This window comes from Salmo salar, chromosome ssa22 (genome assembly GCF_905237065.1).
Source record: "Salmo salar chromosome ssa22, Ssal_v3.1, whole genome shotgun sequence".
In the NCBI taxonomy this organism is placed as follows: Eukaryota; Metazoa; Chordata; class Actinopteri; order Salmoniformes; family Salmonidae; genus Salmo; species Salmo salar.
The window spans coordinates 24,872,369-24,887,691 of record NC_059463.1 but is presented as its reverse complement, the minus strand read 5'-3'; the positions used below and the strand labels follow the sequence as shown (position 1 = coordinate 24,887,691).

Sequence of the window (15,323 nt, the reverse complement as noted above, 5' to 3'; positions counted from 1 at the left end):
TCTGTCAATGCCAATCAGGCACTTAATTGAACACAATTAACACCCCCCTTCCGTGCCATACACCCCACACTCTTCAAATACCTATTTCTCTCTCTCTCTTTCCCTCCACTCTCTCTACTCCCCATCCTCCCCCTCTCTTCCTCCTGTCTCTGTCTCTCCTTAGCATTGGCGGCGGAAGACACTTTTCACTTTTGATTAACGTGCCGCGGCCAATTAACGCGCTGACACGCAGGCCAGGGCCCGTCATCTGCTGTCTGCCACCAACGCTGCCGTCTGCGTCCTGGCCCCACACTGCTCCCACCACCTCCACCGTGACCAAAACGCTTTCATTCAATTTATGCAATCTCTGTTATTTTTAAATAATCATTTTGTCTGCCTAGATGAGGGGCCTTACTGCCTGCTGAGCTGCCCCTCTCATGTGAGGAGGAGGGATGAGGGGGAGGGGGGGCTGGACTTGGGGTTGCACTGCTCTATTGACTCTTTAGAAAGAATCCTTGATCTTTAAGTACTTTATTCTCTTTCCTAGTTGTTTTCAAAATGAAGGAATTTATGCTGTTTATTTGATTTGTAAGTTTGACTTCATTTTGTTCATCGCAAAATCATTTTACCCTGCATTCTTGAATTGACCAGTAAAATAAGGTTTCAATTAGATTTGGAGTAATATGGGATTCAAAGTATTTTTTCGACCAGTTCTCAGAAATAATTTTCAAATATTCCGTATTTGATATGGAATATTCCTAATCATTTTAGTCATTGCACAAGTTTGAATTATTTTCTATTAACATGTATTTGGTTCCTCAATAACCCAACACTAACCACACAGTATACTCAATTTACTTGACTTATAGGTCAGTGAATTCAACCATATATTTAATCTCTGTAATCACACCCACAGGACTGGCCTTGAAAAATCGACCCAAATCTGGTGTCATCATCATCCCTGATCTTAAGTCATTCCCAGCTGAGGCGTGTATCAGCCAGGCAGATCTGCCAAGGTGGGAGATGTTATTCTGTGCCCCTCGGGATAACTTCCAGACATTTGGAGTGCTTATTTTCTCCTCTCTGCCCCGGTGACCTCTGCCGAACTTAAAGGTACATCTTGCGGGCATTCGATTTGGGCAGAACGGGAGCTATCGGTGAGAGGGGAGCTAATCCAGTCTTGCGCAGATTAAGAGCAGAGTTTGTGGAGTGGGGTGTATTGGCGCGGGCGCCGGTGCCGGGAATGGAACACAGGGCTGTCCTATCAGCTCTCCAGGCAGGCTGGCCCTCAGGCCAACTTTAGTCCTAGAGGAGTCTTTGTACTTCCCAAATCCTCTCTCTCACACTCTCTCTTTCTGTCTCCTCTCCTCTTTCCCCTCGTTTTATATCTCTTTCTCTCTTTTGCTTATACTGTATCACTATTTCTTTCAGATGCAAAAACTTTGTCTGTGAAATATTTTAGTGAAAATGAAAAAATGTACAGGTATAGTGAACATTTTCATCTGTCTGTGGGTAGTGCAGGTCACTGGATTAACAGGTGCATTCTGACCTGATCAAATTCAATGACATGTTTATTGTCACATGCTGTAGAGTAACAGTGAAATGCTTACTTACAGACCCTTCCCAACAATTCAGAACCCAGTCAAATAAAATAAAAACAATAATAATAATAATAATAATAATAATAACAGAAAAAAAATATATAGTATCACAAGGAATATATAGCACTGGTACCCCATGCTATATACATGGGGTACCAGTACTGTGTCGATGTGCAGGGCTATGAGGTAATTGAGGTAGATATGTACATACAGTGCATTCGGAAAGTATTCAGACCCCTTGACTTTTTCCACATTTTGTTACGTTACAGTCTTAGGGTTGTTGTCCTGTTGGAAGGTGAACCTTCACCCCAGTCTGGGGTCCTGAGCACTCTGGAGCAGGTTTTCATCAAGGATCTCTCTGCTCCGTTCATCTTTCCCTCGATCCTGACTAGTCTCCCAGTCCCTACCACTGAAAAACATCCCCACAACATGATGCTGCCACCATCATGCTACACCGTAGGGATGGTGCCAGGTTTCCTCCAGATGTGACGCTTGGCATTCAGGCCAAAGAGTTCAATCTTTGTTTCATCAGACCAGAGAATCTTGTTTCTCATGGTCTGAGAGTCCTTTAGGTGCCTTTTGGCAAACTCCAAGCAGGCTGTCATGTGCCTTTTACTGAGGAGTGGCTTCCGTCTGGCCACTCTACCATAATGGCCTGATTGGTGGAGTGCTGCAGAGATGGTTGTCCTTCTGGAAGGTTCTCCTATCTCCACAGAGGAACTCTAGAGCTCTGTCAGAGTGACCATCGGGTTCTTGGTCACCTCCCTGACCAATGCCCTTCTCCCCCAATTGTTTAGTTCAGCCAGGCAGCCAGCTCTAGGAAGAGTCTTGGTGGTTCCAAACTTCTTCCATTTAAGAATGATGGAGGCCACTGTGATCTTGGGGACCTTCAATGCTGCAGACATTTTTTGGTACCCTTCCCCAGATCTGTGCATCAACACAATCCTGTCTCGGATCTCTATGGACAATTCCTTCGACCTCATGGCTTGGTTTTTTGCTCTGACATGCACTGTCAACTGTGGGACCTTATATAGACAGGTGTGTGCCTTTCCAAATCATGTCCATTCAATTGAATTTACCACAGGTGGACTCCAATCAAGTTGTAGAAACATCTCAAGGATGATCAATGGAAACAGGATGCAACTGAACTCAATTTCGAATCTCGTTGCAAGGGGTCTGAATACTTAAGTAAATAAGGCATTTATGTTTTTTATGTTTTATAAATCAGCAAACATTTCTAAAAACCTGTTTTCGCTTTGTTATTATGGGGTATTGTGTGTAGATTGATAAAAAATATATATTTTCAATCAATTTTAGAATAAGGCTGTAACGTAACAAAATGTATAAAAAGTCAAGGGGTCTGAATACTTTCCGATCACTGTAGGTAGGGGTAAAGTGACTAGGCAACAGGATAGATAATAGACAGTAGCAGCAGCATATGTGATGAGTGTGTATGTGTGTGTGTGGTGATTATGTGTGAGTGAGTGAGTGAGTGAGTGAGTGAGTGAGTGAGTGAGTGAGTGAGTGAGTGAGTGAGTGAGTGAGTGAGTGAGTGAGTGAGTGAGTGAGTGAGTGAGTGAGTGAGTGAGTGAGTGTATGTGTTGGAGTGTCAGTGTAAGTATGTGTGAGTGTGTGGGGAGAGTCCAGTGTGTGGGGAGAGTCCAGTGTGTGGGGAGAGTCTAGTGTGTGGGGAGAGTCCAGTGTGTGGGGAGAGTCCAGTGTGTGTGCAAAAAGGATCAGTGCAGATAGTCCGGGTAGTTTTGATTAACTGTTCAGCAGTCTTATGGCTTAGAGTAGAAGCTGTTCAGCAGTCTTATGGCTTAGAGTAGAAGCTGTTCAGCAGTCTTATGGCTTAGAGTAGAAGCTGTTCAGGAGTCTTATGGCTTAGAGTAGAAGCTGTTCAGGAGTCTTATGGCTTAGAGTACAAGCTGTTCAGGAGCCTTATGGCTTAGAGTAGAAGCTGTTCAGGAGTCTTATGGCTTAGAGTAGAAATTGTTCAGCAGTCTTATGGCTTAGAGTAAAAGCTGTTCAGGAGTCTTATGGCTTAGAGTAGAAGTTGTTCAGGAGTCTTATGGCTTAGAGTAAAAGCTGTTCAGGAGTCTTATGGCTTAGAGTAGAAGCTGTTCAGGAGTCTTATGGCTTAGAGTAGAAGCTGTTCAGGAGTCTTATGGCTTAGAGTAGAAGCTGTTCAGGAGTCTTATGGCTTAGAATAGAAGCTGTTCAGGAGTCTTATGGCTTAGAGTAGAAGCTGTTCAGCAGTCTTATGGCTTAGAGTAGAAGCTGTTCAGCAGTCTTATGGCTTAGAGTAGAAGCTGTTCAGGAGTCTTATGGCTTAGAGTAGAAGCTGTTCAGGAGTCTTATGGCTTAGAGTAGAAGCTGTTCAGCAGTCTTATGGCTTAGAGTAGAAGCTGTTCAGCAGTCTTATGGCTTAGAGTAGAAGCTGTTCAGCAGTCTTATGGCTTAGAGTAGAAGCTGTTCAGCAGTCTTATGGCTTAGAGTAGAAGCTGTTCAGGAGCCTTTTGGTCCAAGACTTAGCACTCCGGTACCGTTTCCCGTGCGGTAGCAGAGAGAACAGTCTATGACTTGGGTGGCTGGAATCTTTGAACAATTTTAGGGCCTTCCTCTGACACCGCCTGGTATAGAGGTCATGGATGGCAGGGAGTTCAACCCCATTGATGTACTGGTCCGTACACACTACCCTCTGTAGCGCCTTGCGGTCGGATGCTGAGTAGTTGCCATACCAAGCTGTGATGTAGCCAGTCAAGATGCTCTCAATGGTGCAGTTGTAGAACTTTTTAAAGATCTGAGGGCCCATGCCAAATCTTTTCAGCCTCCTTAGGGGGAAGCGGTGTTGTCGTGCCCTCTTCACGACTGTGTTGGTGTGTTTGGACCATGAGGTCCTTAGCAAAGTGGACACCAAGGAACTTGAAACTCTCTGTGGTCAGTCAAGGGTTAAGATGAGCATAGCACATTACATGACTGTAAAGATATAATGTAAATATTGTTTAGGGATATTACATTGGGTGCTTCATAAGTAGTGATAATGAAGGGTATTAAATAACAATGTGACGAAGGCATCTCTTTGAAACTGTGGTTTGAATATGTCACTGTGGGGAATTTAGTGTAAGAAAATTATGACATTTTTTCCTCTTTTGTCGTAGCCTAAGGAAATATTGCCTTTCGCTTTTTCAGTCAGTCAACTTCCTCACAACAAGTTACATTTTATTCTGGAAGGAAATTCAACAAAGAGCAAAGGCTCGTCAAACATTTAAGCAGACACAAAAATATAATTTGACTGTTAAGGAAATTAGCAGGGTATGAAAGAACCTCTTTTTGTGTCACAAATGCTCTATTTGTTTATCTGAAAGGATGCACATTGTATCAACTTCCAGTTCTCCATTCACTCCGCCGCGGGGCTGGAGGGCTCAGAAGTTGAGAGAATTAATTAGTTTTTTATTATTATTTATAAAGTAATCTATCTGTAGAGAGCGAGGCAGGGAACGCCCTGGAGCAGTGTCCTTTAAACTGCTCCTGTCTCACATTATCTCCTCCAACAGCCCTAGCACAAAGTCAAACAACAAACGAACACTGAGGACGCTGTACGGAGAGACAGAGGGAGGAGGAGGGAGGCAGGGGTGTAGTGGAGGGCTGTTCTGAAAGAGAGTGAGGGTGTTAGTTAAGTGTGTATTGAGTGGTGTTGTTCTGAAGCAGAGCCGGTCTAAAGGCCTGTTGAGGGTATGTTTTACACCCTGCAGCTGATACTCAGCATCATCCATATCTCCACCCACATCAGATAATAAGGGGAAGTGGTGAAATGGCATTGATTTTTGTTTAGCTGTGTGAAAGCAGTAGGACATTACAGATAGCTAATATGAACCAGGCTCAATCGAGGAGCTTACCTTTCCCCCCTCCAGCAAAAGTTGACCAAAATCATCTGAGTGATTTTACGAGAGGCATCTCTAGGATACAACCTTCCAGACACATGGTTACATACACCTTCCTCTCTTTTTTTAAAACGGCAAACTTCTTTGCAATCTTGAAGAAAAAAAAAATCTATTATAAAATTGTCCATGAAAGTAGCCTTCTCTTTTGAGGAGCTAGTTAAACCTATGAATAGTAATAAGGCTGATTCGAGCACAGCACCTGATTGTTGGGAAATCGCTAACCAGCCTTTATGTCTCTGATGTGCCTCAAGTGCTTCATATTTCCTCAGATACTTTTTTTTTTCAGAATATGATTAATTTGTGGAATAAGATCCATTTTCCCTATGCGGTGTGTGTGTCTGGCTATGCATTGCTGAGCAGTATGACTGCATACGTATGCAGTGAAGAAGTTCTACAGTATAAAGGTTTCTTAGATGTCCACTCTGGAGATTGACTGGAGCCCTGTCCTTCTCTAGGATATTTTGCACCACAGCACCAGCTCTGTGAACTGTGTTTAAACCTTTTGTGTGTGTGTGTGTGTGTGTGTGTGTGTGTGTAACCACCTCCATGATGAGCTAATTGGTTTAGCAGCCAAAGCGCCAAAGGCCAGCCCAGCGTAGCGAGACACAACGTAAACCTGATGTTGAGGAGGATGCTTCCATGCAATAGAAGGGAAGCATATGTGGGACCAATTCCCCCATTAAGAGTCTCCCCCTCTGCTTTCCTAAAAGGGAAACATAAGTCTAATTCAACATTTTAAGTGTAGGGCAGAAGCTCAGTAGAAACATCCATCTGCACTGCGTTGTGGTGATGCCTGTGCCTCTAGTCTAATGGAGATAATAACATTCACAGCACTACTGGATTATTATTTGTTAACTCATGATTGTGTACAGATGTAGGATCTTAATTTGAACCAGTTTGCTACAGTAGGAAAATTATCCTACAGCAACAGGAAATGTAAATGATTATGTGGATTATAATTATGGACATTTTTTGTAGGATTTGATAGGGCAAACAAGTCTGAAATTTCTAAATGGAAATTACAATCTTTAAAAGTTGTTTAAACCTCAAATACACTGCAAGTTTGCATTTCCTGCTATGCCTACATCTGTAGAGGAATATGAAATGATATTGCAGAGTATTAAATAAATGCACTCATGCTGTATAAATAGCACTCCTAATACTTACCCTAGCCGTAAATGTAACTTATACTGGCAGTAGGCCCTTCGGTGAGGCTAGTAGAGCCTATTTGTGTGGGGATCTGATCTAAGGGGATCGTTTACTGCTTCCAACTCCATTACTATTCATGAGATGGCTAGGAGCTGGGGATTAGGGACTCCCTCAGTGCTTGTTGTGGTGTGTAGGCCTCAGGCCTCCTCCAGCCCCCAGGCTCTGGGATATACAGGGGCTGTCTGGCACTGCTGGTGGTTCTATAATCACCCTGAGACCCTTCTGTCCCCGCGCTGTCCCCCGCGCTGTCCCCGCGCTCTCCCCCTCGCTGTCCCCACACTGTCCCCGCGCTGTCCCCGTGCTGTTCCCCTCGCTGTCCCCGCGCTGTTCCCCTCGCTGTCCCCCGCGCTGTCCCCACACTGTCCCCGCGCTGTCCCCGTGCTGTTCCCCTCGCTGTCCCTCGCGCTGTCCCCCGCCGTCCCCCGCGCTGTCCCCGCGCTGTCCCCCACGCTGTCCCCGCGCTCTCCCCCTCGCTGTCCCCACACTGTCCCCGCGCTGTCCCCGTGCTGTTCCCCTCGCTGTCCCCCGCGCTGTCCCCCCGCCGTCCCCCGCCGTCCCTCGCTGTCCCCCGCGCTGTCCCCCGTGCTGTCCCCCGCGCTGTCCCCCTCGCTGTCCCCCGTGCTGTCCCGCGCTGTCCCCCTCGCTGTCCCCCGCGCTGTCCCCCGCGCTGTCCCCCTCGCTGTCCCCCGTGCTGTCCCCGCGCTGTCCCCCTCGCTGTCCCCACGCTGTCCCCCGCGCTGTCCCCCTCGCTGTCCCCCGTGCTGTCCCCGCGCTGTCCCCCTCGCTGTCCCCACGCTGTCCCCCGCGCTGTCCCCCGCGCTGTCCCCCGCGCTGTCCCCCGCGCTGTCCCCCTCGCTGTCCCCTCGCTGTCCCCCGCGCTGTCCCCGCGCTGTCCCCCTCGCTGTCCCCCGTGCTGTTCCCCTCGCTGTCCCCCGCGCTGTCCCCTCGCTGTCCCCCGCGCTGTCCCCGCGCTGTCCCCCTCGCTGTCCCCCGTGCTGTCCCCCTCGCTGTCCCCCGTGCTGTCCCCCTCGCTGTCCCCCGTGCTGTCCCCGCGCTGTCCCCCTCGCTGTCCCCACGCTGTCCCCCGCGCTGTCCCCGTGCTGTCCCCGCGCTGTCCCCGTGCTGTCCCCCGCGCTGTCCCCGTGCTGTCCCCCTCGCTGTCCCCCGTGCTGTCCCGCGCTGTCCCCCTCGCTGTCCCCACGCTAAACACTGAACTCACTGGCACCTCTTTCTTTCCCTCTCTCACCCCATCTCTCTCTCTCACCCCTGTCCTTTTTTAGTGACTTCAAGACTTTTTTGTTGGTCCGTGTTTCAAAGTTAAATAGTTGTTTTTTAAGCTGCCTCTGTACAACTCACTAATGTGATAGCTCACTCAATCCCATCCATGTGTTGTTTAGGACCTAGGCCTCTCTAACCCCCCCCCTCTCTGTCTCCCCTCTGCCCTCCCTAGGTGATGAGCATCCTGAGTAACCCCAACGCCGTGCCCTCCCAGTCCCAGCATGACTTCTCCATCTCCCCTCTCCACGGCAGCCTGGAGTCTTCCAACTCCATCTCAGCCAGCTGCAGCCAGCGCTCTGACTCCATCAAGGGGGTGGACAGCCTGGCCTCCTCCCAGTCCTACTGCCCCCCCACCTACAGTGCCACCAGCTACAGTGTGGACCCCGTCACTGCCGGATACCAGTACAGTCAGTATGGACAGAGTAAGTACTGCATCTGCATTTATGTGTGAATGTGAGGAAGTGAGTGTTTGTATGCCTTTCCCATCTGACCTCCTTACCAATACAAGTCTCCTGCATGTCTTCCACCTCATATGAAATGGAACCAGTGGTACTGTAATTAGAGGAAATGGTGCCCACCTCCTGGGCCGAGCTGCCCCCTGACCTTTGACTCCTGGTCTGTCTGATAAAGGCCTATGATTCACCCTCCGGTGCTGCCTGGCTTAGTCACACCCCACTCTGCTCTGCTTAGCTGGGAACAAGGAGAGGGCCACTTCAAAGACACTAACACACCCTGAGGGGCACCCTGTCCTCTTAGCCACCCCTCTCTCTCTCACACACACACACACACACACACACACACACACACACACACACACACACACACACACACACACACACACACACACACACACACACACACACACACACACACACGCACACACCTCGGGACAGGAAACAGGCTGATTAGATTAACATAATTATTGACTGATGCTGTCACAACCCTTCATAAGGGGTAAACTGAACCACACTTCCCCAGCCAGCCTCCCTTTGGTCCTGTTGTATACCTGTGTGTGTGTGTGTGTGTGTGTGTGTGTGTGTGTGTGTGTGTGTGTGTGTGTGTGTGTGTGTGTGTGTGTGTGTGTGTGTGTGTGTGTGTGTGTGTGTGTGTGTGTGTGTGTGTGTGTGTGTGTGTGTGTGTGTGCGCGTGTGTGCGCATATGCGTGCGTGTGCGTGCGTGCGTGCGTGTGTGTGTATGCCAGTAGCGTTATTATCAGCCAGCTTGCAGAGCAGAGAGACTGATGATGGTGTGGATGTGATCTGATGTGTGCTTAATTAAGACAGTGATTGAGCACAGTGGCTGGCTAATGAACGGAGGAGAGAAAAGAAAGCTGCTGTCTCACTGATGAAAATGATCCAGGATAGGGAGTGTGGAGGGCATGAAATCAGAGATGCTAAGTGTAATGAAGACTGGCACACACGACACACACTGGGACCATGCTGACTGATAGCATGGAGACTCTATGAGGTGGCACATGCCCTGTGCCAAGTCTGTGTCAACCTCAGACAGGGCATGGGAGAGAGAATGATTTTTTTCTAATTATTTCTTTTATTTTACTCTACTTGGTTCTGCCACAACTCATTTTGAACGGAGTATAGAAAGAAAAAGAAAATGACATTGAACAAAAAGGACAGAAAGGGGTGTGTTTGAGGAGTTAGCCACCTGTCAGTGTGTATGTGTGTTTCTTTGTGCGTGTTGTGCATGTATATTTATGTGTGTTTATCCCTCACATGTTCACGTTTATCTGTGTGTCTGTTCTCTCTAGCTGCAGTGGACTACCTGACTAAGAATGTGAGTCTGTCCACCCAGAGGAGGATGAAGCTGGGAGACCACTCTGCTGTCCTGGGACTGCTGCAGGTGGAGACGGGACAGGCCTACTGAAACACTCAGCCTCTGCCTGGCTCCACCCAGTCTAAACTCAACACCCCTTTAACATATACAACCCTGCTGCCCCCCCCCCCCCCTCCTCCCTGCAGCCTAACCACTGCACCACTCTCTCCCCCTCCCCACCCTGCAGGCAGTCAGGATGTCTCTGTGTATGTCAGAGTGTCTTTTTGCCTCTTGATTATGAGAGGACTTGTCATTAGAACTGCCTTTCCATGGATAACCAACAGGCAGCCCGATCCTCTACCCCAAGACCCCTAAACCGTGGCTCTGCCACTCCCCTGTGCCCTCCTCCCTGATTGGCTCTGCACAGGCAACCCAGAGATGATGGCCCCAGCCAGCATGGAGAACACTGGGTGCACACTGCAGTCCAGTCCAGCACAACACTCAGAGCCACTTCCAAATGTACTTTGACCTTGTTGTTTATAATAGTTCACTAAGCCAATATCATTCAAATGATTATCACTCTTGTTTTTTTATATCAATATTGTTAATATTATTATTGCTGTTACGATTATGATTAATGTGGTTCTGTTTTTGTTTGTTATTCCCTTCATAGTTATTTTCTCTCTCCGTGTGAAATACTAGCTGATGTCTGAGGTGATGTGGTGGGTTTCAGTGGTGTGTGTGTGTTTGTGTGTTGGTCCAGTCAGAGAGAGAAGCTGATTGTTTTCCAGGCTGTGGTTCCTCTGCCTGTACCCTGAGCTCTAATGTTCGTGAGCGATTTGACCTTCCCACTTTCATATTCAACTTGACATTCCTAAAGAACTTGGCCACTCAGTGGGAAGTCTGGCTGGGCGGATTCTACTGGGAATTAGCAGCGGTTTGGCAGCCAATGGCTTCCCCCCTCCCAACATCCATCCTTAGCTGTACTCCATGGGGAGGAGGGCATTGTTTGTAAAAACAGGATTGGGGAAATTAATGTATTTTGTTTAGAAATATGGACCTTGCCAAGGAGGACTAAACCCCCTACCCAAAAGCTCTATGTGACTTTAACAATTGAAGGAGATTAAACTACAGCAACATAGTGTCAAAGCTAATTATAAATGGCCCTTCTCATTACCAGCCAGGTTTTATATTTTCTTTGTTTAATTAAGACATGAAAGCACATGTAGCTGTTTAACATGTTGGTTTGGACCAGGTGTGCATTCCTCTGAAACATTCCTCTGGAATATTCCTCCACCATGGCTGACTGATGCCAGTCACATTCCTCTGCCCATGATGAGATTAAGAGTAGGCAAACTGTGCCATTCACATGCACTTTGTCAAATCAAATAATCCTTTCAATTGTGAAAGGGCACAGGTAACAGCCCTGGCTGGCCCCCTCTCTGGCTCCGACCGGATCCACCCCCTTCTAATCCCCTGGACATTCAACTCCTGCTTTGACCGACACACTCGCAGAAATGTACAAAAACATTTTTTTTTAAGAATAGCTAATATTAAACATTTGTGTAGCACTCATAGTTGATTTTTGACACAAACTATGTTGGGCTGAATTCTAACTTGAACCTTCACACCAATCTCTCATTTATATCCGTGTATGATTTTTGCTATTTTTTTTGCAAAAGTTGGAGTGAGTTACGTATGCATATTCCAAGTCAGGATTTAGCCCTTTGTCGCCTTTAAATGGAAATTGTACAGTAGCAGGTTGTGTATTGTTTGTTTATAAAGAGTATGTTTTATACTAAAACAACAACAATGTTCAGTGGTAGTTAAGCAAGGGATCTGCGGAAGTCAGTGTATTTTATAGTTTTCTTTACTGGTTTCCTTCTGTTGTTTTTGGTTGTGTTATATTATATGAATTTCTTTAAACCAAAATGCAGTGTTTTGAGCCAAGCTAAGTAGGGAATTCTGTATATTAAATTAGGAGAAAATTCCATTAAACTTCCTGAATGGAATAATTGTATAAAAGAGGTTGTTAGTTGAGAGAGAGAGAGAGACCAATTCATTTTGATGGTGACCAGAGGAAAGCTATTATTCCACCTACAAGTGCAGCCAGGACCATTGGAAGGTGTATTCCAGCACTTGATCTTATGGACTCATGATCCGCGTGCAAACCTTACTGTGGACCATTACACATCTGTCTGAACTCTGACCTCCCTCAATGTGAAACATTGTCCAGGGGTTCAGCAGCACAGCTTTGATGCCATGCAGGATGGGGACCTCTCCTGTCAGGGAAAGGAGTCAGAATAGAACAGTTGGCCGGCCAGTGTGTTCTCTGGCTGTGTGTGTGTACAGCCAGGCTCCAGACCACACATCTCCAGTGGAGAACACCTCACTAAAAGTAATGACTCTGAAGCACTGAAACCAGGCTGGTCTGAAAGCTCTGTTTAATGATGCCCCATTATTGTGTATATAAGAAAACAAATATTACTTTTTGGTTTTTGTTTACGCTTCTAGTGTATCAAATCCATTTCTAACACCTGACTCCTGACCTGTTTACTTGCTTTATGGAATCTGTGTTCTGCTTTATCCCCTTTCTGTTCCACATGTGTGTATATTACCTTGGTATAATTTATTCTGCTGTATGAAGTATTAGAGTAGTGGTATTTACTACCTTCAGCCTGTTGGTGTGTTTACTGTAACACTGGCGTAACTGTTATCAATTAAAGAGCTAAAAAAGATTCATTGCTTTGTCCTTTTTTGAGGTTTCATATCAGTTTGAATACAGTATGAAGGTGTCAAATAAAGATTTCAAATTGGTCATTTTTTCTGTAAGGAAAATCATGCCCTCTGAAGTTGAGTATTCAGCCCGGTGGGGATTCATCTGAACTTTTCACCTCTCTTTTCCCTACAATGCACACTTGCTCTGTGTGTAGTGCACACGTGTGCATGCATGGCACATGCACATGTGTGTATTACATTCTATGGGCCTCTGGACCACCTCTGCTTCCATCCCAGTGAGCGGTGTGTGTGAGAGAGCTGAGCAGTCCCAGATCCTAGGGGAGAGAGTGTTGCTAGCTGGGGGAGCTGGTCAGGGCTGCTGCAAGACACAGCTGTAGGAAGTCATTCATTCTGTACACTTTACAGCTATGATCTCCTCTCCACCCCTGTTGTCTGTCTGTCTGGGGCTCATGTGCTATGCTCTGGAATGGTGTCTGTAAATTATTGCACACAGTCACAGAAAATCGTGGTTGTGTGGTAGGAGCGCTGAGGAATCCATCCAGTTTGGCATTGGGACTGCCAGCTGTGCTGTATATTAACGTCTAGTGAAGGTCCTCTTACCATTACCACTTTTAAATGGCATGTAGATAGCGCTTTAGGTATGTTTAAAATGAAATACAATAATTTAGGAACACTTCCATATTTCAGCAGTCCGTTATCTTAATGTATTATGCAGTTTTATTGATAGAGACTGATGGGAAACGAATGAGAGGATAAATGAGAGTTACATATTGTAGGTAGTGAAATGGGGAACTCAAGGATTTAACCCTTATCTCTGAGGGCCAATGCATAGTCTGGATTTGGTAATGCTACAGTATCACTAGACCAAACTGAACTAGCCATTATACCTTTTCAAAATGCATTATTAAGGACAAATCACCAGCAGGTTAGGACTACTTTAGATCAATTCTCATACATGAATTACGACATTTTGTTCGTTAAAAAAAATAAATACAGCACACAGTACGGTTTCCTACTTCTTTATAATTCATTATGCTGTATTTTATGAAAACACAATGAATGGCGTTCTATGCATATTTATTCTTCTCAGGAATATTGTGCATTTAATTAATTAATTTGCAATTAAAACACATTAACACACATTAATATATAATACATGTAATTCTAAAATGTTTTGTTCAGTGGTTATTTAAACCTAAAGGTGAAGAACAAAGAATGAATTGAAAATTAGAGGCTCAAGCCTTTAGCTAGAATCAAACAACAAAGAAACCAAAAAGTGGTTTTGACACAGCCAAATATTCTTAAGAATGCTAACAGTGTATCAGCTTAAAGATTGCCGCACAGTTAACAGGAACTGTATATGTGAATAACAGTATATAATTTGAGGAAAAATGGTCAATTTGAAAATCTATCTCATAGGAGAAATAAAAAGAGTTGTGTGAGAATGAGAGAATTTAAGGAATTGGTCATTTGGGTAATTTATGTTAAGATTTTAATTTAATGTATTTCATTTGTTGAAATATAAATTCAGTAAATTGTTAGAGAAGAGGACAGGAAATTGTACTATAGTACATTTTTTAAGAACTGATACCAGACCTAGTTGTCATATGTGGCGCAGTGGTCTAAGGCACTGCATCTCAGTGCAAGAGGTGTCAGTATAGTACCTGGTTTGAATCCAGGCTGTGTCACGTCTGGCTGTGATTGGGAGTCCCATAGGGTGGTGCACAATTGGGGTTTGGCTGGAGTAGGCTGTCATTGTAAATAAGAATTTGTTCTTGACTTGACTAGTTAAAAAAACAGTAAATATACCACTGAATCTTGATGGATAGGTCCTGACATTGTTCCAATATGTATTGTTATCAGGATCTTTCCTCAGTGTAGGTCATGGTTAACCCTATCCTTCTAAAGTTTGTGTTGTGGTTGTCCAGATCAAACCCATGCATGTGTTCTGATTGTTCCCTCTGGTCTGACATGTGGTCCAGAAGTCCCAGCCTGGGACTTCTGTTTTCCTCTGGGCTACTGTCCCTCAGACAGGGACGAGGGCCGAGGTGGCAGCCCCAGCCAGCTGTGGGTGGGAGAAGCTTTGTGACACTTCACTCTTCTCCTCCTTTGATCCCCTAATTGATTGACTACAGGAGCAGGGGATGAACAGAGCCCACAAGAGCCGATTCCCCTCGCCTCTCTGGAATGGTTTAGATAAAGTGCAGAGGGCTTGACTATACAGCTCTCCAATACAGACGTATGGCCATTGAAGGTGGCTGTGCGGTGTGCCACAGTGGCTTAGCTCTGGGCTGTGTCTGTCAGTCAGTCAGTCCCTTGGCCCAGGGTTTGGGGCTTGAGTCCTGCCCTGTGCAGAGCTACGTGGCTGCTGAAGGTAATGGGTTTGTTTAGATCACAGGGATGGAAATGAAACTCCTGAGCCTCAGAGTGGAGAGAGGGGACCAAGGGGCCCTATCACTCAGGAGGCAGTCAGGGATGGATGGAGAAGTCACTGCAACAGTACAGCCCAGCCAGCCACACACTTCCCGAGTGAGTCATAGAGACAGTGATTTAGATCTCATTTAGGACCTTAGCCATGCTGTAATATAAAACCTGCAATTGAAGAACGAGCGGTTGAGAGGCGTGGAGAATGAGAAGGGAAGGTAGGAAGGAAACAACCAGTGAGAGGTCTCCCTCATGAGGAAACCTGCCTGTAATCGTTCCCAGAAAGTTTATGGAACAAAAATACAAATAATCATCATAACATCATCTATATATGGTCATAAGACATTCAAAGAAATCAAAATTCCAAAATGATAGATGA

The 15,323-nt window shown here is 45.9% G+C and overlaps 1 protein-coding gene across 8 annotated transcripts in view; it reads left to right on the top strand.

Annotated features, from left to right (window-relative positions):
• LOC106583049 (paired box protein Pax-7) overlaps positions 1-12,519 on the top strand; it is a 61,993-nt gene extending 49,474 nt beyond the window's left edge. For all 8 annotated transcript variants that reach the window (XM_014166816.2, XM_014166817.2, XM_014166813.2 and 5 more), the window contains exons 8-9: positions 8,184-8,433; positions 9,777-12,519. In XM_014166816.2, the coding sequence (XP_014022291.1) occupies positions 8,184-8,433; positions 9,777-9,892 (366 nt within the window). In that variant the 3' untranslated portion in view covers positions 9,893-12,519. The remainder of the gene's footprint in view (positions 1-8,183; positions 8,434-9,776) is intronic.
• The last annotated feature ends 2,804 nt before the right edge of the window (positions 12,520-15,323 follow it).